The 22,963-nt window shown below is 41.3% G+C and overlaps 1 protein-coding gene across 1 annotated transcript in view; it reads left to right on the top strand.

Annotated features, from left to right (window-relative positions):
* Nucleotides 1-3,065: 3,065 nt before the first annotated feature.
* Nucleotides 3,066-22,963, top strand: part of grin3a (glutamate receptor, ionotropic, N-methyl-D-aspartate 3A) — a gene marked incomplete at both ends in the record, with an annotated part of 38,545 nt that continues 18,647 nt past the window's right edge. The window contains 2 exons of the mRNA XM_079289255.1: nt 3,066-3,827; nt 11,744-12,483. Of these exons, the coding sequence (XP_079145381.1) occupies nt 3,066-3,827; nt 11,744-12,483 (1,502 nt within the window). The remainder of the gene's footprint in view (nt 3,828-11,743; nt 12,484-22,963) is intronic.

Below are 22,963 nucleotides of genomic sequence, written 5' to 3'. Positions count from 1 at the left end.
AGTAAGTTAGATAAAGATATTGAAAATGGATGGACAGACAGACTGGCAGGCAAAAAGGAAATCAAAAGAAGTTTGTTTTGATCATGCTTTAATTGACTTTTATGTAGAAAAATGGGCACCTCTTAAGTCACAGCGCCATTGGCATGAATTTTCCCAAAGTGACTTTACGGAAATTTGTTGATTCCTCCACACAGATGGGCCAAAGATCACACCGCAAATATCAAAATATAAGATAATTACGATTGGAAAGTGACCACTGCTTACCAATTCTGAAGGAGAAAGGGAAGCAGCTGTGTGCAAGGCACTCGCAACACCAGCAACATCTCGGCTTGATGCAAAGCTGCTTTGGTTTCACACAAAGTATTGTGTGTACACACAAAATCGCTAACATGGAGGAACAAACTATAACGTTCCAATGAAGAACATAGTAAAGAGGCAGGCCAGGTTGGAGAAGTAATGCTGTTACTTGCCAGAATGCTCAATCACTATTAACTGAAAAAGACCATGTATTGTGATTTAAAAAATGGTTAGTTCTATTACTTTAGAGTAGATTGTGAAAATAAAGCTCTGATACAAAAACAGAACTGTTGTGATGTTTATTTGACCAAGTGCACCCTCAGGACCTGTGGAGCTCACAAAAGCCGTCTTTTTGATGTAATTATTTGATCTCTTTTTAGTATAGCAGGTCATAAAATTCTGGCAAACCTTCCTTCTGCTGAAGTAAAAATTACAATACCCTGCATACACCACCATTCCCCCCCCCCATAAATCTCCATACAGTCCGTTACATGTCTTATGAGTGGCCCATGGGGAGATGGATGGGATGGTGAAAATAAATGTAACAGGTGCAAACTTCCTCCAGCTCAATTCAAATGGTGAAGGTAATCTTCAACATTTTGGTGATTAAACTGTCTTTTCACCATAGCTCGAATTTGAATTCACACTCTGACTGTTAAGCCTTTTTGAATGTCCTGTACCGGTATCCTGGTGCTCCTTGCAGTGCAAAATGTAATGGCAAAAAAAAAGAAAAGGAATTGCTTTTTTGGACCAACAACTATGATGGCTCCTTCAAAGAGTCACGCTTTAATCTTACCTCGAATCCTTCTGTCAATGCAATTTTCTTACGTTTTTTGTCCACCCTCTGTTGTTTAATCTACAGTAAAATATCTTTCTGTTGTATTTGTAATAGCCTCGATTCATTAAAGAGGTTGCACCCAAGCATGCCTCTTGAATCACTTCTTCACCTGTTCTTCTCCCATCTTAACATCTTCCCTTCCCCTCCACATCTGCTCCTCTGTCTCCTCTCCTCACTCTCCATCTTCTCCCCTCCTTTCAATCCCCCCATTTCCATTTCCATATATGCTCCTCTCTCCTCCTCTTTATCTCCCTCTGGTAATCTCCTCTTCTTCCCCTGTCAAAATCTCTCCTCTCTGTCTCGCTCCCTTTTCTTTCCAGCCCCGTCTTTTGAGGTCATGCAGTATCCGATCGATCCGGGTCATTGATCTTCCAATATCCTGGTAGGCGTGCCTCTCATTTCAAGACAGACCATCAGACAATCATTAATCTATATCAGACCATTAACCAATCATTAATCGGGGTCGCTATTTAAACGGAGGCTTCTGATTGGGTCAATGGTGACCACTGACCTGTATAGCAACAAGAGGCAGATCAGTTGAACATTCGATCACTCAGCAGCTGTTAATGATCTAATTGGGTGTCCTTATATATCATTAAATAAAACAATCGTATTAAGAGCAATTGGCTGTCTGGTTTTGTTTAAAGTGGCTAAACACGTGTGCGAGCACACACAGACACTGCGGGCCAAATATACAATAAAGTCTCACAAAGGCTATATACTACATCATCTCTAATCAATGTGTTGCACCATGTAAATGTTTTCTTGACATGTTTGGATCGTGGTTTTAAAAAGATGAGCTATATATACACATGCACACTCTTTAGGACCAAACTGTGATGTTGAGTTTTAAAACAGCAACGGTGTAGACATTTTGGCATTTGCAGGATAACATGCTGCGAGAAAATCTGGGCGCATGTGTTTAAAAACACAGTTTTAACATGTGAGATTGACACTGCTTTCAAACACCTTGTTATTGGCTGAACATTAGAGCTGCAGACTTTTATAAACAGAAAATCAACCACACGTGCAACGCCATGAGGCAATACAGGTGCTGGATACATAGTACCCGTATTACCTTATAAATGTTAGATTGGTAAGCATATGTTGAGACTGAAACAGATGTCTGTCCATCCATGCATCCTCCCATCCATTCATTCCTTAATTTATTCATAATCTCCCGGACACTGTTGAAGGGGATGGGGTGGGGGTAAAGGGAGTACGGGGTTAAAATCCCATGGGAACGTGCGCAGTTAAGTCCGCGGTCTCGTGCCGGAGGTCTCGCCGGTACAAGTGTTGGTACAGAGGTTGACTCGAGCCAAGCAGCGCGTGCGCTCTGGAAAGCTTTTAGGGTGTTTACTGAAACAAGGGCCGAAAAAAAAGCTCTTTTTTTCTTTTTTTTCATCTCGAGTACCGGGACGAAGTGAATGTCGCTCCTGCGCTCTGGATGATAATGGGATAATTTTCCTTCGAAGACATCAAGCCATCAGATGTCTCCAGTGTTGGATTCCACTGTTTTGGAATGCGTTTAATGCGCATTAACCTTGCTTTTCGACATCTCTTCCTCTTGGCTTATCTTATCTGCCACTGGAATATGTGGAAATGTTACCGTTTGATTCAGCGACCAGTTCAGTCATCAAAAAGCTTAAATGATGAAAATCTTTTGAGATGAAAAAAAGCACTTTTGGGGATCATTTTTTGCTTGTGCGCGGCTCGTGCCTGATCGCGCGCCTCAGCAGCCTGTTGTCTGTGTCCGTGGAGAAACGCACAACTTTGCCGCGAGCTGGATCCGGAGTTGGGGCTGCAGAGGCGGGTCTGAGCGCCGCACGAGGGCCACACTCAGGGGGCCAGGAGGGGGACCAACGGAGCGGCCCCGGTGTTCCGCCATTCTGTGGTTGGACGGGGAATCCGGTGCAGCTGTGGAGCGCTGATGATGAAGACGGTGATGATGATGATGATGATGATGATGACGAATGGCCCGGCAGCTCGAGCAGGCACCGGGGTCTTATGTTTACTGCTGTTCGCTCTAGTCTTTCTCCCGCCGTGCGCTCACTCTCACCCTCAGCCGTGCCAGGTGCTGAAACGGATCGGCCACACGGTTCGGGTCGGGGCTCTGCACGTTCAGCCTCGCTTGCTCTCCACCTCCACCGGCAGCGGTTCTGAGGACTGGGACAACGATCGAGGTTTTATTGGGAGCGGGGAGCGGGTGAAGTTGGAAAAGCAGGTTAAAACAAGTGCCGGCGCGCCTGGATACGGAAGCCTCAGGACCAGAGGCACCGGTAACAACCAGCGGGGAGCCAGCAGGAGTAAGAGCCAGGCACGGCAGCGGGAGGAGAACACCTCGAGGGAGAACCGCGTGTTCGCACCCCGAGACTCGGTCCTGCTCGCGGTCGAGGCTCTCAACCGGGTCGGGCTGCTGCCATACAATTTATCCTTGGAGCTTGTCATGGCCGTTGGGTCCGGACTCGGGGAGCTGCCCGCGTTCTCCACCTCATCTGCGGGCAGCCCCGAGAGCGAAGACCCGCTGTCCTTCGTGGAGAGCGTGTGTCACACCGTGGTGGTGCAGGGGGTTTCCGCCATGATCTCCTTTCCACGGAACCGGGACGAGTTCGTCAAATTGGAGTTCATCTCGCTTGCGCTTCGGGTGCCAGTAGTCAGCGTTGTGCACAGGGAGTTTACGCGCAACAGTGAGGTAAAAAAAAAGTTATTCCTACATTACATCTCAACTGCTGTTAACTGTTGATTACTGCACTTCGGCATACAGCTGCGGTGGCTGTTGCAGATGTTATGTAAAATAACGCATTGACTGGGACAAGTCAGTGGCGTCCAATAACCTATATGAGCACAAAGCAGTTTGATTTATACCTTTATGTCAGTTTTAAGACGTGAGTAAATGTGGATTTATGTGTCCCACGTCTACCCAGAGAGAAACACTTCCTCCTCCTGCTGCTGGTCTTTTTCCTCTGCTCCTCCTCCTCCTGTGTAATATGTATTGTTTCATCACATTTTCTTCTCTTTTCTTGTTCAGTATTGATTTCACCTCTCTTGGTAAAATGGCCAGCATGAAGTGAAATTGTTGACCCAACTTGCGATATAAACCAATGTTCTTGATCTCCACATGAAGCATAATTCGTGAGTCTGACAAAAGCTGCAGTTTCTGAAAACTGAGACCAAATTAACGAGCTTGGAGAGGGAGAGCACAGCAGGCTCTGTCTATGGTGCTGAAATAAGAAAAAGCAGAGGGGGTGTCTTTTCAGAAAATGAGGAGAGTGCATTCTTTCTTATTTCATGAATAAGGTTTCCAGTAAAAAAACAAAAAACATGATTGAAGGCTGCGTGCACCCAGCAGCACATGCCCTGAGGTATGAATGCACAAACAAAGACTTTGCTGGAATTCAGCAGAAATTCATCACCACACAGAGAGAGACAGACAGACAGACAGACAGACAGACAGACATCTACAGCATTGCTCTGCTTCGTTACCTTACAAAAAAAGCAATGATAATCCCTTTATTAATTCATAAATCATTTTCAGAATGTCATAATCATGCATCATGTTGAGATGCGATCAGATCAGCTGGCTACGTCAGATGTCCCACACTGCTGAAGTGTTGAAGGCATTTCACTGCTTTTACAATAAAATCAGCATTACTCTTCTCTACCTGATATCTCAATGAATTCCTCAGCAAGATTATGTATGTACAGTTCTTTTTACCAAACAATATACCCAATTGGCAGGAAAACATCATTATAAGACCTTGTGCATTAAAATATACAAGTGCTGCATCCTACGCATATGTTATCGCACCATGTAGCAGCTGCAGAAGTTGCTTGTTTAAAACCTCTCATCCACCCAAAATCATCAACTCAAACTGAGAAATAATTGATTGAGCTTTCATCTTAGAATGATTTTGGTGTGTAAACAAAGCTGCAACATTTTTGAGATATGTGGAGTTTGTAGGCAAAAGTGCCTACCAAAAGTATGTAACTGTTCCAAAATGACATAACATGTTCCGCTCTTTCCACCTTATGGATTTAATGTTCAGCAACTCTGGTTTCGGTTCGGGAAAGGATCGCCTTCATGTTTGATTGAAATCAACCACGACAGTTCGTGAAGCTATTGTGCCAAATACTCAAATTGATGATTATCTGTAGAGTTCGCAGCTGGAATGAGAGTGAGAGAAAATTAGCTGAAAGTGTAACCACTCTAAATTAATCACTGGGATGGTTGATCAATAAGCTTTCTCTGGAATAGACACCTGCCGAGTGTGTGTGTGTGTGCATGTGTCTGTGAGGGGGTGTATTTGTTTGTGTGTGCAGGTAAAAATCTCTCACAATTACAACCAGACAGTCAAACACAATGATTTAATGTAACTTTACACCGTAAACCTATTTAATTAGGTGGCATCAACAGGGCAGTTATTGCATATCAATGACCAGTAAGAGTGTGTGTGTGTGTGTGTGTGTGTGTGTGTGTGTGTGTGTGTGTGTGTGTGTGTGTGTGTGTGTGTTTACTTTCCAAGCACAACCTTCCTGGGAGGGGTAAAGAGCATCATTGTTTTTTTCTTTTTTTCTTCAGCACAAATACACACACACACACACATTACTTTAGCTCAGTAGGTGGCAAGTGTCCCAGAACCCTTCAGTCTAACTAATGGTTCGAATGTGTATGTGTGTGTGTTTCCAGGGTATTATCTAATTCCCTGCTCTGTGCACAAGGAAGCTTTACGCTGTTAGCATAAGCAGGTGTTTAAAGTTCAAACTGGTTTTTAGAAGCGAAATAGCAGTATAGATATAGCACACAAACCAACAGATACCGATTGATTATTTGATGGATAAATAGACGTATGGTTGGATAAAAATGTACTTGGCAATAAATAAGCAAACAGACAGATTGTTCAGAACTCGTGTGTGACTTTTGGAGAGATGGCTTTAATCCCTTTCTGAATCAATCTAGTTTTGCCATGAATACCCAATCTTCAATACCCAATGACAGCAATTTCTCTGAAACGGTTTTGAAATTGGGAAAACCATTTGAATGTCTTGAGAGGACCTCATTGGTGTTTGTTTGGTGGCATTGTCTTGCCATTGCCTTGTGTTCTGCTCCTTAAGCTTTAGGTTCAACAAAGTTCACTGTTAAAAAGTTTCTAATATATTGAACATTATGTTATGCAAGTGTCGAAATGACGAGTTCGCATGAGAATATGGAGCTTATAGAACAAAATATAAAGTGCAGCTCAGCGCAAAGGGACTAGGTGGGTTGGGAGTAGGTGGTGAGAGGCTTTGGAAGCAGCAACGGGTTGAGAATTTTGCATATTAAAAGAGCTGGGACTGAGAAACTCCCTGGGAAAGACCAGTTGTCTCTGATAAGAGGACCTAGTTTTCAAGTGGAAATCCATGCCATGCTGGCCCATAACCCTAGAGCTTTCGTGAAATTAAGATACAGCATCTTCATTGACAACTTGAAGCATATGGGCAAATGTTGGTTGCTGCCTAATCGAATTATGTACAAACGTATGCTCTTTGCATTAAAAATAAAAATGTTGCAGATGTTGCAGAAAAATGTTGCAGATGTTCCCATTATGTCGAAGGGCATATGTGCAGAATGGTTTGACATTGGTAAAACTAAAAACACAGAGTGGACGTAAACGCAGTGCTCAAACAGAAAGGTATTTGAGAAGCAAGGGTGCAGTAGACCGAAGATCAGTCCAGAATAAAGCAGAGGTATCCAAAAATCCCCACGCTAAGGCAGACTCGAAAACATAAAAAGCAAGGTCTAATTACCACGAGGAATACACAAGGAAAGACGGCTGAAAAGCTTGACAAGGAAGTGCAAAGACAAACTGGCAAGAGACAAAGAGATTAAATATTACAGGGAAGGAAGAACAATGACGAGGGACAGGTGACAGCAGGGCTAACGGGAGACAGGCGAGAACAATCGGGGTGGGGCAGACAATCACGCAGGTAAGAACTCAAAGGCATGAATCGAGGTTGTCTGCAACAAAAGAGGTGAGTATTAAAATAAAACAGTGAGAAATTTACCAAGAACGAGCAAAACGTGAAACAAAGGAAAAGATAACCCAGGAGCCTGGCATATTATGACACATGTGGAATGAGTGTTGATGATATGGTTTGGCAATTATTAGGGCTGTGTTTAGTGGTGCTGTACATGGCTGCGTTGGTTTTAACAGTTGTAATCAGAAACTACATTAGAATCGTGTTTTTAGCAGACATAACTCAGACATGGTTTTTGGAATGCATACTTTTACTGAGAAAATAAAGTAAATATCACACCCATGTGAGCCTGAGATTGTCTTTTCAATTAGATGCAGGTAAATTAATTTGTAGATTATGCTGATCAGGATATTGGAGTCGTTATATCCTCACAATCTATCTGGGAAGATGAATGATTTGGTGAGGAGAGTTAGTGGAGGTTGTCATTGTTCCATCATAAATAACGCTGGCAGTGACACAAGGAGGCCAGTAGGATGAAAGGCTAAGAGCCATGTTGCAACTGTTAAAACACAGTTGCAACATATTGTTTTCTGCTAAAACAACACGTTGTTGAAATTATTGCAAGACGGGACAATTTAGTATTTGTTAACTTCTGTGATCTTGTTAAAAAAAAAAAAAACAGTCCCAGAAACCAAGAATCAGTTTTCACACTTTCCCCACAATGAATCATCGAATCAAGGAAATATCAATACCAGGCCATAGTTTATTTGATTTGTCCACTGGCTCGAGATTTTGCCAGTCCCTGCAGTTTTACCAAAAAGCAAGGCTTGCGAGTTTCTTCACATAAACAAATAACAGCAAATGTATGTTTCAACAAAAAAAAACAGATTTCTGAAGAGAGAAGAGTGACGAAAGAGAGCAGAGTGACAACAAAGCTGGGATTTCCCAGTTCGTTAAAAGCAGCAGATCTCTGTATTCATGTAGGAGAGCAGGCAGCCGCACATCCGGGCAAATTCCTGCCTGTTTATTTACATGAGGAACATAGAGGGGGTTGCAGATTTATGGTATTCACGGTGCAGACGTGTCACAACTGACAATAAACCCTCCAATCCTCCTTAGGGATGAGAGGAGGTGAGAGTATGATGCCCTGTGGGCTGAATTACCATTAATTTCCCTGAAACCAGACTTCTAGAACTGAAATAAAACATAGTGCTTCTGTTGGTGCTTTTGTTGCAGCAATAACACTTCTATGTACATGCTATAAGTGGAGGAACAATGCTTACCTTATTTGCATGCCCATTGGGTGATGTGATTAATGAAATGAGTGAAATTAACCAATAGATTAATCTAATGTGTTTTTAGTGCAAAGCTTGTGGAAAAGTTGTAAAGTCAATTAAACAGAGACGCTGAGGGTGTTTTTGAGTGTGTGTAGTTCTGCGTGTGTGAGTGCAAGACATATTGATTGCCTGGGTGACTGGTATGTTGGGTACAGTATATGCCAAGGTACACTGAATCAGATCTGGCAGCCCAGTGTTACAGGGGTGACTGTGTCAACTTTTAAATGCATCAGCTCTGATATTCTGGCTCACTATAATCCTGTAAGTGCAATGCACTGCCTGTGTAGAGTGCAGTAGGTTTGTACTGGTCTGATCATAATGGCACTGAGGGAGCCAGTGGACCCATTCGTTGGTTTTGCCTGCAGCCTGTTAGTTACAAATCATACATATTTATCATATTGTATTACTGTCAACAATGTCTATATAGCATACGATATTTTTCAGAATAAAATGTCCAACCTTTCAGAAAGCATTTTTAGTTTATTTAAGTGAGCTATGAAAATAAGTACTTGCCTTGGTTTAGTCAGGTGTATTTAACAATTGTTTCTGGACACCTGATGAATCTGCGTCCAAAATTCCCACATGGCCGTGCTCAGGATGACTACAGAAGCTGTGCTGTTCGAAGTCACGTTCAGTAACATTTGATCACGTCTTGTCATTTAAAAATTATTAGTGGGCTGTGAGCAGTTAGAACAATTTTTTATTACTCAATCATCAAAGCAGAAATATTAGCCCACAATCAATGTTAGCGCCAAATATGAGATTGTAAATACCACTGTATTTCTTTGTTTGTACATTGGGTGGTGCTGTATTTCCTGTCCTGGGCTCAGGTATATAAGTCCCTAAATTGCTGTGTTCGTCAGGTGTTTGACCCCGGAAGGGCAAACAGTGTTGACCACACATACGCTACACATTTACTGCATTGTGGGAAAGAGTAGCTTTCGTGTAAATTGTTTCCACGACGAGAATAAATGAGCTACAGATCATCATACAAAGGTCTCTGTGATGTGTCGAATGCACCACACCTCACAGGTAGTTTAGCCTGCAGCGAGCGCGTCAACCAGGCGAGTCCGGAGGGAGCAGCACCTTAGGAGCTTACAGCCACATGACTGGGCTTCTTTAACAATCAACATTACAATGTATAGTGGATAGTGACTCAGTGAACTCAGAGAAGGGTATTTCCACCACTTCACAGAAGTATGCTGTAATTTGCCGCTATAGTTAACCGACGGCATTACCTGTTAATTTGCATCGAAAGGATGAACATTCAACTCTATGTTACAGTTTTTATGAAATACTGTAAGATACAGTTGTGAATCCACAGTCAATTTACAGCAATTCATTGCAATATTTTTGGTTAAACAACAGGTTTTGCACTGCAGGGGCTTGCGCAGGCGCACTGATCGCTTGCGTTGCTGGACATTCCTAGGAGGACAGTCAAAAAATGAATAAAAACTCTTCAAAAGTTATCATATGATAGACTTATGCTCTTGGTTTGATTCTTGTATTTGTGATGGAACTTGAGGAGCTATTGCCTCATAGAAACACATTGACAGCCCGTGCATGTGTGTCACAGTTTACCATGGTGATTGGGGCAAATGACATACCTTTGGAAATGACGGGAGCTATTGCACCTTTGTATTTGAGATACATCTCAATTGTATTGCTATGACTCCAATCATTTCTGTATTTGAGATATATATACCTTTGTTTGAGATACATACCTTTGGTTCCATAGCTCTGTATTTGAGACACATACCTTTGTTTGAGATACATACCTGATTGGCTATCGCTCCCATCATTTCTGTATTTGATACCTTTGTTTGAGATACATACCTTTGGTACATACCTCTGTATTTGAGATATATACCTTTGTTTGAGATACATACCTTTGGTACATACCTCTGTATTTGAGATACATACCTTTGTTTGACATAAATACCTTTGGAAATGATCAGAGATATCGCTCATTCACCATTCCCGATCAGGCCACACGTTTTGATGTATTTTTTGCGCTGGTGTTGACAACGCTGTGGGACGAGAAGCGCTGCAAACTTTTGTACGGAAGATAGAGAACAAGAAGATGATGATTATTATTAAGCCCGCAGGATTACAGTCAGTGTGCTGTGCATAAGGCTGTTTTACAGCCTTATGCACAGCACACTGAATGAAGGTAATGGAATTTTTCCTGAAGGATTATCTATCTCAAGCAAATTCTCCAAAGTGATTCAACATACTGAAATTAAATTAAATCAACTCTAGCCTGGAAGGTGGGAAATCAATCTATAAAGGTTACATAGTGTGGAAAATGTTCAGCTGCAATGTAGAGAAAATAATTTGATGTAATTCTGCCTGTATGGTCCTTAAAAGGGATCTATAGTTGTTCTCTTCTGAAGCCTGAGCCGGCCAATTTATAACAATAGTGACAGAAAGCCCATTTCCCAAACTACAAGACAAGCAAGCACTCAGCCTCTTACGTAATACAAACTATAGTTGGGATCCATTTTTATTTCAGGAACCCAATAATGAAAAAAATACTAATCTCTATATTTGGTGAAGATACTACAGAAATATATTTTGAAAAGAAACAGAGCATAATCAAATTGAGTTTCTTCAACTTTCTTCAAATACTCTTGAGATAGATGTTTTGTATTTCTTATGATGTGAATCATGATATTCATGGGAGCAGGTAAGTGGAGGTTGAAATCCATTGTATCCCGCTGAATGTATTTGTTCTCAAGGAGAAAATTGAATTCTTAGACAGAAAGTAACTGCTGTTGGATTTATGACCTTTCTGTCTTTCTTTCTTTACCTTTTTTCTTCTATCCTCCGCTCTACTAAATCTGTTACTCTTTCCTGGTGCCCCATAAAATCCCCCCCCTCCCCATCTTCCTTAATGTTGCACCGAACCTTCTCCTGCACCATCCTTCCATTGTCCTTGTTTTGCCTTTTCTCCATTTCATTTGTATCTTTCTCCTTTCTCGCAATCTACCCTTTATTCCAAAAAACATCCTATAATGTCTTTCCCCTATCTCTCTGCCCTCTATGAAATCCAACTGACCCTCACCAATCCTTTGTCCTCCCCATCACTACGTGTTAATCTCGTCCATCACCCTTACATTTCCATTCCCTTTATTTCTTCCTGTTTATTTTTACAACGGCCCCTCGTCTGTATCCCATCTCTCCAATCCAATATGCCTGATATCTCTTCTTTTTTCCATTTCTTAAATGTTACTCACTCTCTCCCCTTGTACGTTTTTCCCTTTCCCAAATCACTTGCCCATTCACCCTTTACCCTTTTTCAATCTCCCCACAGAATCCTCTCCATTTCCAACTGGCGATGCGGACCGTGGAGGCCCCACCATCCCGGCTCCTCTCTACCCTGCTGATGATGAACGGCTGGTGGGACATCAGTATTTTGCTCTGTCAGGATTGGGACATTAGCGACTTCCTGCTCCTCATCAACAACAGCACTCATTTGAACTTGGGCACTCTTGTCAATCTGACAACTACCGCTTCAACCTTGTCATCGGTCTCATCTTCATCATTAAACTCAGGAGTGGCATCAGATGTGGCTACAGGAGCTGAGGCGTCTTCATCGTCTTTGCCTTATTTCTCCCCCGCTGCCTCATCCTCTGCTTCTTCGTCCACTTCCTCCTCCAAATTAGACCAGCAACAAGCTCTCATGCGGCAGCTGGAGGCCTTGAGAGAGCCTTCATCCACAAAGAGTGTGGTGACATTTGGGTGCGAGATCCGCGAAGTGCGGCGTCTGTGGACGCTGGCCAGTCGGATGACGCTCCCAGAGTTTCGCTGGGTGTTGGGGGACAGCCAAAATGTGGCCGAGCTGAGAACAGAAGGGCTGCCACTGGGGCTGCTGGCACATGGGGTCATGGAGGCCCCTTCTCTGGATCACTTCGTACACGACTCATTGGAGCTAATCGCGCGGGCTGTGGGCAGTGCAGCCAAAGAGAATCCTGCTCTAGCACTCATACCTGGGACTACTAACTGTATGGATATACTAAAGAGCAACAGCAGCTCAGGGGAGTACTTGTCAAGGTAAGGAATCATGTGGATACTTTAGTCACAATTGCAAAATCAAATGCAATGACCACAAACTCTGAGAATGCATGTTGTTGTCAATGATTGATGATTTTATGATGTTGATGATGTTCCTGCAACATAAAAAGGATTGTTTCAGCAACGTGGAATACCATTGCTCCATGGCTGCTTATAAAATAAACACATTATTTGGCAGCATAAACAACACTGGAAAATGATTTTGATAGCGTTAAAGGGGTTTACTTATGTTTTCAGCTATTTTCTACAAATCACACAGACTTAGATCACAGTTAACCATTTTGTCTTGTTTTAAAAATTTTAATGCACTTATTTATGAATCCCAGGCATCTTTTAGTCTCCACCTTTTTTTTATGGTTAGCAAAGCCTTTGGCGATTTAAACCTGGTCTGGAAACATGCTGTGAACACAACACTGACGTATACCTTTTTAAGTTGATATGGCAACCCCTACCACCATACATAGCGAATACCTATTACGCGAGTATGGAAAATGCACAAATTGTCATTAAATCTCACTGACTGACCTGAAAGAAAAATATTTTCGGTGTTTTTATAGCTTCATCGAGAAACTCTTCCTTGATTTTTGTATTGTCCCCAACAATTGTGTATATGATCATTCAGTGTGTCAACCACGTCTAGTGCAACACTGATGCCCTAATTCTCTGCAGGTGCTTGCCCTTGGTGTTTCCCAGTGTATGCCTTCATATTCCAGGCATATAGAGCAAAAGAAGAATTAGGCATTGTGAGCTACTTGCTAACCTTGTCTTTGTGCTGTCAAGAGTTGGCAAGGAAAGTGAGTTTTCAGAGCAATTTTGCTGAAAACAGCTGCCGGCCGCATTCCAAATCCTGGGTCGTCTCCACCCAACAGCCCTCACTCTCCTTCCCACCCCTTGCACCCTCTCTCTCCACGGTGCTGTTCACGTATGTGATTCAGCCTTTTCTTTCGACGTTGTCTTTGTTGTGGTAGAATGTACTTCTCTCCCATCATGCACATGTTTTGGTCACAGTCCAGCAACGTCTATTTGGAATTCACATCTACGAAGGTGGATGCATGAACAAGTAAGCAGCCTATTCGAACAATATATACAATCAATATTTGCAGGAGTGTAATAAAATGACACGGTGCGATGAATTGCATTTAGCTGCTGGATTGTGCATTACACGCTTCCTTTATTTTGATACCAAATTTGTCCGGTGTGTTTGGTATACATGGTGTTAAATGCAAGCAGCCATTCATCCACAGCCATGTGAGGGCCCAGATTGTGAAGAATAGGTAATTGCTGGACCCACTGTTCCCATACATCTTGTATTGTGTGTCACAAAGCGTATGACGCAAGAGAAAACATGGAATGTCTTCAGAGACTGGAAATCTTGCCCTTCCAGTGTCAGCATTCCAAATGCTCGCTGGTGCTTCCCCTTTTTGAAACTCCTCTGCCAAACATAGCAACACAATCTATGGCTTGCAAGTGGGTCACATCCAGGTCAACTGTCAACCGTTCAAGTAGGGAGACGGACCATGATCACATTTCATTTTTGCAAGGTATTGCATTCACAATCGTGCAGCGCATTCTGACGCCCATTATATTCACTCAATAACTGCAGCAGTGGGGTAAAATGATAAAGTGTGAGGATTTGCATTTAGCACCAGCGTCGTAATTTGCAGCTGGGCCACTCTACGTTTTAGTGCTACAGTAAGATGTGAACGATGAATGAGTGTGTGATCATACACCAGTGCATTACCATAAGAGTGTGACCTTTTCTCCTGAGATTCTCCTCAAAACATCTGATTCAGCAGAATGATCTCCCCAGAAGGAGAAGTGTTTGAACGTGATGAGCATATAAAAGAATGGAGGAGATTTTTGATTGCGTTTTTTCATGTCTTTGGTTCGTTTTAAGCTGTTGTAAAGTGTTGATTAGCCTGCCAGTGTTTCACTTAGCACAGAATGAAGAAGATGTGTTACAGGACCTTTTACCAAGTTGATAAAAGCCCTGTTGTTGACACTGTGAAGGCAAGGGATTTACCCGAAGAGGTTTCGTTTCCCAAACTTTGTCTGATCCAAGCTGCTATACACACCTGAGATTTGGAAAAGTCAGCCATATGCCTGGTTCAGGGAAAGCTATATAAATTAGATAGTTATATATACGATACTGTCACCAGCTGGAGATGCTGGAGAAAATGAAAGGCTTTAGGTTTCTATGTTTCCAGCATATTTTCTCAGAAATGCTGTTCCTTTTTTTAGTAATTCAGTTTTTGTAGAGCCATGGGATTGTTTGGACTGCCCCATCGCATTTCATGCTGCAGAGATTAATATATGTTGACTTTTTGTTCTTTTTCCAATTTCCGTACGTCTCACCAGGTTAGAAAGATTGGCGATGAATTGAATCGGTGTTGTGATCATCATCTATTACCATTAACTTCTGTTGCGCAGTCTAACAATTTCATTGATTTCCTTTTCTTTTTTAAATGAACTTTAATCTGATTGTGGACACAGCGTGGTTTAGTTGTCAGATACAATGATCTGGCGCCTGTATTTTTTTACAGCCCGAAGTATTTTTTTACAGCCCGAACTCCCAGGCCGTCAAATATGCTCCTCGACACTGATATTGACGCACATGGCACCCTTGGGTGACTTACTTATTTGCATACTTTAGTTTTTCTTAGAGTAAGGGTTACCTACTTACCTTAAGACCATGATGGGTTTTTTTTCTAAAACTAAATGGATGACGACAACTTTCTAGGGAGTAGAACCCAATGTTTTTGTTGCTTCCAATATACTTAAACATTTTTTATTTCATATATGTCTGCTGTTTTCTACTCAGCAGGTGCCATGACAAGTCATGATATTGCACACAATGACTGAGGGCAAGAGGGCTGTAGACTACCCGAGGGAGAGTCAAATATACCAACGAGTTGAGTGTGTGGGGAAGGTTCCTGGAGTTGACTGTCCTCAAGTTCTGCAGAGGGAGAACCGGATATTTGCACATGAAAGTTTCTGAAAGTCAGACTTTATATGTTTTGAAAGCAATTTTGACTTATTTTTGCTTCAGGGCTGACATTAGACACTGGAGGTGCTCTGATACATTAAAGTTTGATATGATCCTAGAATAATGCTATGTTTATTAAGTCTGAGTTCAGATGGGATCTGGAGATCAGATAGAATGCATAGATTTTAGAGAGGTCACAAAAACCATCAAGCCCCAATTATGTATTTATTTATTTATGAGACATTAAAGCTTAAAACCTTGTTTTTCTTAAACACAGTGCAATTTCAGATATACTATGGTGTCACGCAACAACGATTCTGCGATACTCAATATATTGCAAGACAATCATCTACTATACATCATGATATCGGTGTAACTGAGAACAAAAAAACCCCAAAAGGCAAAAGGCAGAAATGATGCATTTATTCACTGCACTAAGTTGAAAGAATAAACAACAAGTGCACAGAGTCTTTGCTTCGGGCCTCGGCACACAAACACGCACTGACTGCAACTTGTTCATCATTCTAATATAAAATAGCCATAAACTTGCAAAAGGCTGCACAGCCAGAAAGCAAAACAGCTCTAAGGTTAAAATGGATACAAATATGCCGAACTAAAATATATATATATACAATGTAATTTGACAACAATATCTTTCAAGGAACTGTGTTATTCAGGTTTATCACCAAAAAACTTAATTCTACAAGATTACATTTAAACAAATCATGATAACGTCATCATTTATGTTTCATGACTGTGATAAAACAAACGACAGGCCGTATTTGTTGGGTTGACCATCACTGTGAAAATAAAAACGTTAGTAATGGTTTCTTCATAGGACCTAGAGTCGGACTCTCCGTGACCCACGAGGTTCTCGACTTGGAACAGCCACTCGACCTTTGTGCTTAACACTCTAGGGACGCCAGAAGTAGGGGGTAGGAACTAGGAAAGGGACCATTGGCCTCTCCAATTAACGCCTCTGGACCGATTTGGCTTCACAGCTGGTGAGATGGTCTCTAGTTAGACACCACGTTTAAAAAAAGCATCAATCCAGAAACCGCCAGCTCAGTGGTTATATGTCATATGTGTTGTTTTTGTCGAACCAGAAATTTCTCTTTTGCAGGTCTTGTTAACAGTCTGGCAAAGATTAAGTTCATTGAAGAAAATAAGATTTTCTTACAGAGAATGGGTGTTTCTCAAACACTGATGATAACCAATTATCTTAAATCCAATACGACCGCCCTATGAAAACCTATTGTGTTGTGCAAGAAAGTACATGAAGTCAGTGATGTTATTACTAGACCTATAAAGAAAGGAAAAGAGGAAAAGACTGAAAAAAACACCTCTTGAAAACCATTCGAGGTGAAATAGGGCACTTTAAAAGATGGCCCCCTCCTGACTTTTCGAGAATAGTTTGTGTAAAAATCGCTCGCATCACATTGTACAAAACTGAAATAATTTAGTCAGGTTAAACATTCTAACTTTCTTTCATTTGTTTCTTTTCATCGTCAGTATTTTCCAAGGTTCAGGGCTTATGACCTCTGAAAACAAAGCATTCTATTTATGGCCTCTTTTCACAGGTTGTATATGTGAACAAGTTGTGACCAGGACGCAAAAGAGCAATGTCCCCTCCACAAAATGACTAGAAGGTAATACTCCAAACCCAATTATTTACAGATACATTTTAAAGTTTGTTTCTCACCTTTTAATCCCAAAGATTTCTCTCGTGAACCCTTGTCTTACACCCTTCAAAATCCTGCAGTCACTTTCAGTCGTTTTTTTTATTTCTATTGCAGTGAGAGGGACTGTCTTCGGTTTGGCAGTAGAGCTGTGGTATCAGGTGTGGAGCTGACCTGGAAGGGAGTGTTGTCAATATGGTAGAAGCCAGAAAGCATGTGACAGATGAGCAACAGAAAAGATTTGATTGAAATTTGAGATCCCCTGAAAGCCTCAACAGCAAAATGTCTTTTAAAAACTCAGACTACCATGTCTAGCATTACTCATTGTTCACTTTGAAAACATTTATGCACAAATATTATCAGTGAGTGCGTGAACAGATTTTCCGCCCTAAATGAAACAGCCAGCCAGAGCCACGACAGGTTGTGTGAAGAGAGCCTGTCTTTCCTTCGGTTTTTGGACCTCAACCCTTTGGACAAATCTGATCCAGCAGCATTCATGAGAAGCTGGATTAAAGCAGGACATCGTCTCTCTTTTTCATGGTTAACAGGGCAGGATGGCAATAAGAAGAAGCCAAGTCTGTGTGTAGGGTCTGAGTGCGTGTGTGTGTGTGTTAGAGAGACAGAGGCAAGTATGCTGTGTGGATTCTGTTACAGGGCATAGCTGTTGCGTGGTTGTTGTGTGAGTGGCCTTATTGTTAATGTTATAGGCCTTGGTGATGTGGGTGCAAAGCTTGTCTATATCCTATTTAATTGCCTTGGCTTGCATCCATGAAATTGTGTATATTGCGTATTGAGTCTGTGTATGACTTCAGCACAACAGTGGAGCACTAGGTACCGTGGATGGTGGATATGTAATGGATGAGGGGGTTACTGGGGAATTTGTAATACAAGCAGAGAGTATTTTCAGGTCAAATAAGGGTGTGATTATCCTCTTTAATCAAGATGTACCAGGCCATGTTGCTATTTGTAAAAAAAACTCCTGTCATATCAGACAAGCATATGAACCTCCCTGATGAACAGATGGTAGAATGGCTATATGTACAATTTGTACTGGTGCTGATGTTTGGTGGCATCTGTCTTTCCTCTTTTTCCAAAGAGTAAGTGACAAATCATAACTTAGGAGTAAAACTTAGAATATGCCCAGAACAGTATTACAGACCTCGCTGACCTTTTCTGCCAGTATGAAAATATGTCGTCTGTCGCTTGAATAACATAATGATGAATATATGTTTGTGTCAGTATGTGTATGTATGTAGGTTTGTATCTCAGTATGAATGGATATGTATGTATGTATACACGTGTATGTATATATATTTGTGTGTGTATATGTGTGTACGTGTGAATGTATGCAAGTGTGCACAGAAAAAGCAAAAGGCAAAGTAGAGTTAATCAGTTTTAGTTTCATGTTATGGAATTCCAAATGGAAAATTGTTTAGAAGGAATCTTGGCAATTATTTCAATTGAGAAAACAGAAAAATGTCGACAATAAATGTTCCTCTACATTATTCTAGAAATTATTTATAGACTAAAAATACTGACATATATAATTTATGGCATGAATAAATAATGCAACATAACTAATCTGATAATGTAGAAAGATTACCATTACTTTTTGATAAATCAGATGTTTTATTATCCTTAGGGTTAATCAGTTATCACAGGCTATTCTGCTTGGCTTGATTTATTCATTATTACTTTCAATCCCATTTCTCTCTCCATTTGCTTTCTCAGGCTTCTGTCAAGCTGTACCATGGATATACTCTGATGGTCACACCCCAGATATGTATTATTATTAATATTAGTAGTAGTAGTAGTATAAATGTGTTGTGGTGATAATAATAGTAAAAATCATAACAATAATAGCAACTAATTGCTTCGTTCCATTTGCTTATGATTATATACTACCACTCTACAAATCAGGAAAAAATGTCCTACTTTTCAAAAGAAATGTAAAAAGGTATACAAAACACAAGGTATGTAAAAAAATCTAAAAGAGATAATTAATTAATAATTATACTCTCAAGATGATGAATCCAACTTGAGATGCAAGACTGGAGTTGGAGTTGAGAGACCACGACTACAACTGGATTGGAGCAGCTGTAGTTTCCAAACAAATTGTAAACCAACAAATATCTAAATCATCGTCAGAGATTTCATTTTGACCGATGGGTTCCGCCTCTTTTGCTCTCGACCTGGACTGCGTTCAACCACAGTTTGCTCGAACGTAATTGGTCAATACTTTACTCGACTACAAACGGAAACCAGAATGCTTCAGAGACCAAAATCGTGTCCCGTTGCCGACAGATTATGAATGCAGAATCTGTTGATTAAGCATAAAAAGCTTTTAAGAACTCAAAAATATTTAGATGATCAAATTGTTGTATTTCAACATTTTTAACAGATGTAGATCATTGAGCAGGAGTCTGTATGGTATAATGAAGCTCCTTCTATTAAAAGGGAAAAGACCAACATGGTGCTATTCCAAAGTATCTGTAAAAGCCTATGGGAGGCACCAATAAGGTTTTTCCACTAGACTGAGAAGCTGAGGGAGGAGAGTTACCAGCTAAATATGTGATAAGAAAGCAGGGGAAGAGAAAAGGTAGTGTTCAGGAAAAGAAATACACAGGTAGGCCCTGGAGATGCAGATACAGATAAACCACAGGGGCAAAAGCCCTGTATTATAACAGATAAGATAAATATCAGCAGCTTATCTTATTCATTTCTTATTTTCACCAGAGACGGTCCTTCACGATAACAAACATTTAAAGCAATGCATGCCCGCCAAAGCCAAGCAGAGTGCCCTGAGGTGCCCACCGGCTGAGCTGTGAAGATAGAAAACAAGATATATAAAATGAATGTCCGCTTTGAGGTTTGCATTCCCTGAACCCAATATAAGTAAAACACGTTCTGTTTGCTTGAGGGAAGGATTGGTTTAACAAGGAGGGATGCTCCTTCTATGCTTCAGAAGAGTCTGCGGCATGAACTTATATCTTTTGGTGTTAAGAACAAGATGTTGTGACGCTAACTGAAAAAAAACATGTTTAATGTTGTTGATTGATATTTTGCAAGTGATATAAAATGTGAAAAGTTGAGGTGCATTTCAATCCTTTTTAATTCAACTTGCTTTTTTCGCTCACTCTCCTTCATGGCCGCTGATGTGAACACGAGCGCTACTCTGTGGTTATAACCTGCCTCATACTCAGAATCATTTTTTTAGGTGATTCACGAGGAAAGAAGACGAGGCGGGCATGACATTCAGTTAGTGTCGCTGGGTTATAGATGTGATTCACTTAGACGTCACTCGTCGACTCCTCTGCTTCAAATGCAACCAATTTTTTCTTTCATGGAGTGGAAATGAATCATGTCGCATTGTATAGAAAGTTAATGTTTTCATTGGAGCGTAGGAGGGGCCGTAGCAGTTCTGGATGTAAAGGATGTCAATGTCTTGTATAAAATATGAATCTGAAAAGAGACCCCCGAAAATGTATCCAACATGCATCTGTGCTTGCATGAGTCATCAGCTTCCTGGACAAAATCTTTTCGACATAGGTACTTGAGGTCTATACGGCTCCGTTCAAACCTCAGTGCTGAATTTAGATTCATTGCTCGGACCTGGGATTTTTTGTTTGGTTGTTCTTTGTGCAGAACAATGGCTGCTACTTTGGTACGGAGAAGATGCACAGTCACAGCCAGTTCTGGTGGGACCCGTGATGTGAATGTATTCACTGCAACAGATTTCATCCAAAGTTTCAGAAAGTCAAGGGCTACTTTTCACTTTAACTACTTGAAACATCCGTCAGTGGCTCTCCACAACGTCAAGAGTGACAGAAGAAGTCCCAATTCCAATTGAGGATTTAGTTATGTAAGTGAAAAATGAATCAGAATTGAAATGGTCGTCAACTGGTAATAGGCTCCAAATCTGAAAGACTTTTGAGGGCCTTTCCAGTTTCCCTTTTGCATATAGTCAACAAAACCACTCTCGGAAGTTGAGTGTGATTGTCATTTACTTGACTGACTAACGACCAACGTGACTCCTGAGTGGCTAACGACTGACGAGACAAAATGTTTATTTTAAGTTTTGCACCGGACATGAACAGCGGTCTCCTGCATGAAAGTCCTGTACAAGTACACAAGTGTTAATTGCGATGATACAACAGTAAAAGTAATAGTTCATTAGCAAGTGGAGCCAATTAGGATGAAGCCAGGTTACAATGAGCACCCTGGAGTTCTGCTTATGTGAGTGGCATAGTGTCTATTCATGCATGACAGAAAATGGCCCATCAAATCCTATAAAGAGAAAGACATTTGTATACACTCATACATGATGGTGCGATTTATTAGCGAGAGAGAGCATCTTTGACTTTCCTAGAAGCAGCTTTCTGCAGCGGGAAACATTGTGAAACTCAGCTCCCTTCATACGACTCTACTCTGCTGACATACCCTGCTAGTATATTAGTCTGAAACTATCTGTCACGTCACCTTCCAAAAGTGACTCTCATAATATGTGCCCTTTTCACACGCAACACCCTCTGCACTGTCAGGAATGTGCAAGAGCATGTCACTTAAATACAAAGAGGAAAAAGTCTTCAGGTAGATTAACAGCTACAAGCTGCATGAAGATACTGACCTTCAGACGGACTAGTTGAGCTGTCAGGTCGACTTAACACCAGTTAAAGATGTAGGAAAGTAGACAAGGTGGTGGAAAAGGGATTTCTTTTTTCCTTTTTTTTTTTACAGTGAACAAGTTGACACAAAAAAGACATTTCGGTAAAGGCCACGTCTTTCACATCATTACCACCTGAAGGCATATCAAAGCGGTGTGCATCTCCTTGCACAGAACGGATGCCCGCATTCTTTCCTACGTCCAAACATATCCATTCCAGTCGACAAGTGTGTGTGTTGTTCTCTGTGTGAGTGCGAGTGTGTCCGTCCGCTCCGATATCTGACACTCTCAGACAGCCAGTAGCATGGCTCAGTGAAAGAGATGGTGTGATCACTGGACCGTGGTCTGCCTTATCCTGTCACACGCGCACACACACACACACACACACACACACACACACACACACACACACTTTGGACAGCCACTGAGGCCACCTAGATAATACACTTCTCCAGTGCTGGTGTTACACTATTAAATTGGGATTTTTGTATGAACTAACCGAGGGTAAAATATAATCGTACATTTAAGCCTGTAAATCCTGCAGCCACAGAAATCCTGGAAAAGGTGTTTTTCTTACTGGCAATTGTACAAAAAAAAAGCAAGCCAGCAGAAAATGTATTGAGCAACTGTGCATCTCGCAGTTAACTTGACCTGCAAGCGTAAAGAAGATATGCTGTAAACACTGATACAAGACAAAATTGTTTTAATCCAAAAGGCCTTCAATTCACCGTGAGGGTCCTTAAGTTGCAGATTGTGTCTACCATTGTATCCCTGTTGGGTAGATCTTTGTTCATCTTCAATGGAACTGTCTTGCATAAAAAGTGTTGCTTTGCTCATTTGTTTAATGACATATTTCTACGTGCCCAAAAGTCGGAAGTAGTGTAGCGTGATGTTGTCACAGCACAGCAAAGCCTCTCGGGGAGCAGGCTGCGGTGGATTGAGTCAACAAAGTATGTGTCTTTGACAAGGGAGGCCGCTGTGGTTTTCTAAACTCACGACCCGACCTTTCAATATCTTAAACCCATGACTATGATTGTTCCCTTACTTTTACCAAGCATTTCTTTTAACCACGAGTATCGTTGATTTTTCAATAGTTTTAATCAAGTAGGGGCATTTTTGACAATATCACAC

Source organism: Melanostigma gelatinosum (assembly GCF_949748355.1).
Source record: "Melanostigma gelatinosum genome assembly, chromosome: 18".
NCBI lineage: Eukaryota > Metazoa > Chordata > Actinopteri > Perciformes > Zoarcidae > Melanostigma > Melanostigma gelatinosum.
The sequence above is the reverse complement of the archived record's forward strand: the minus strand, read 5'-3'. Positions and strand labels throughout refer to the sequence as shown.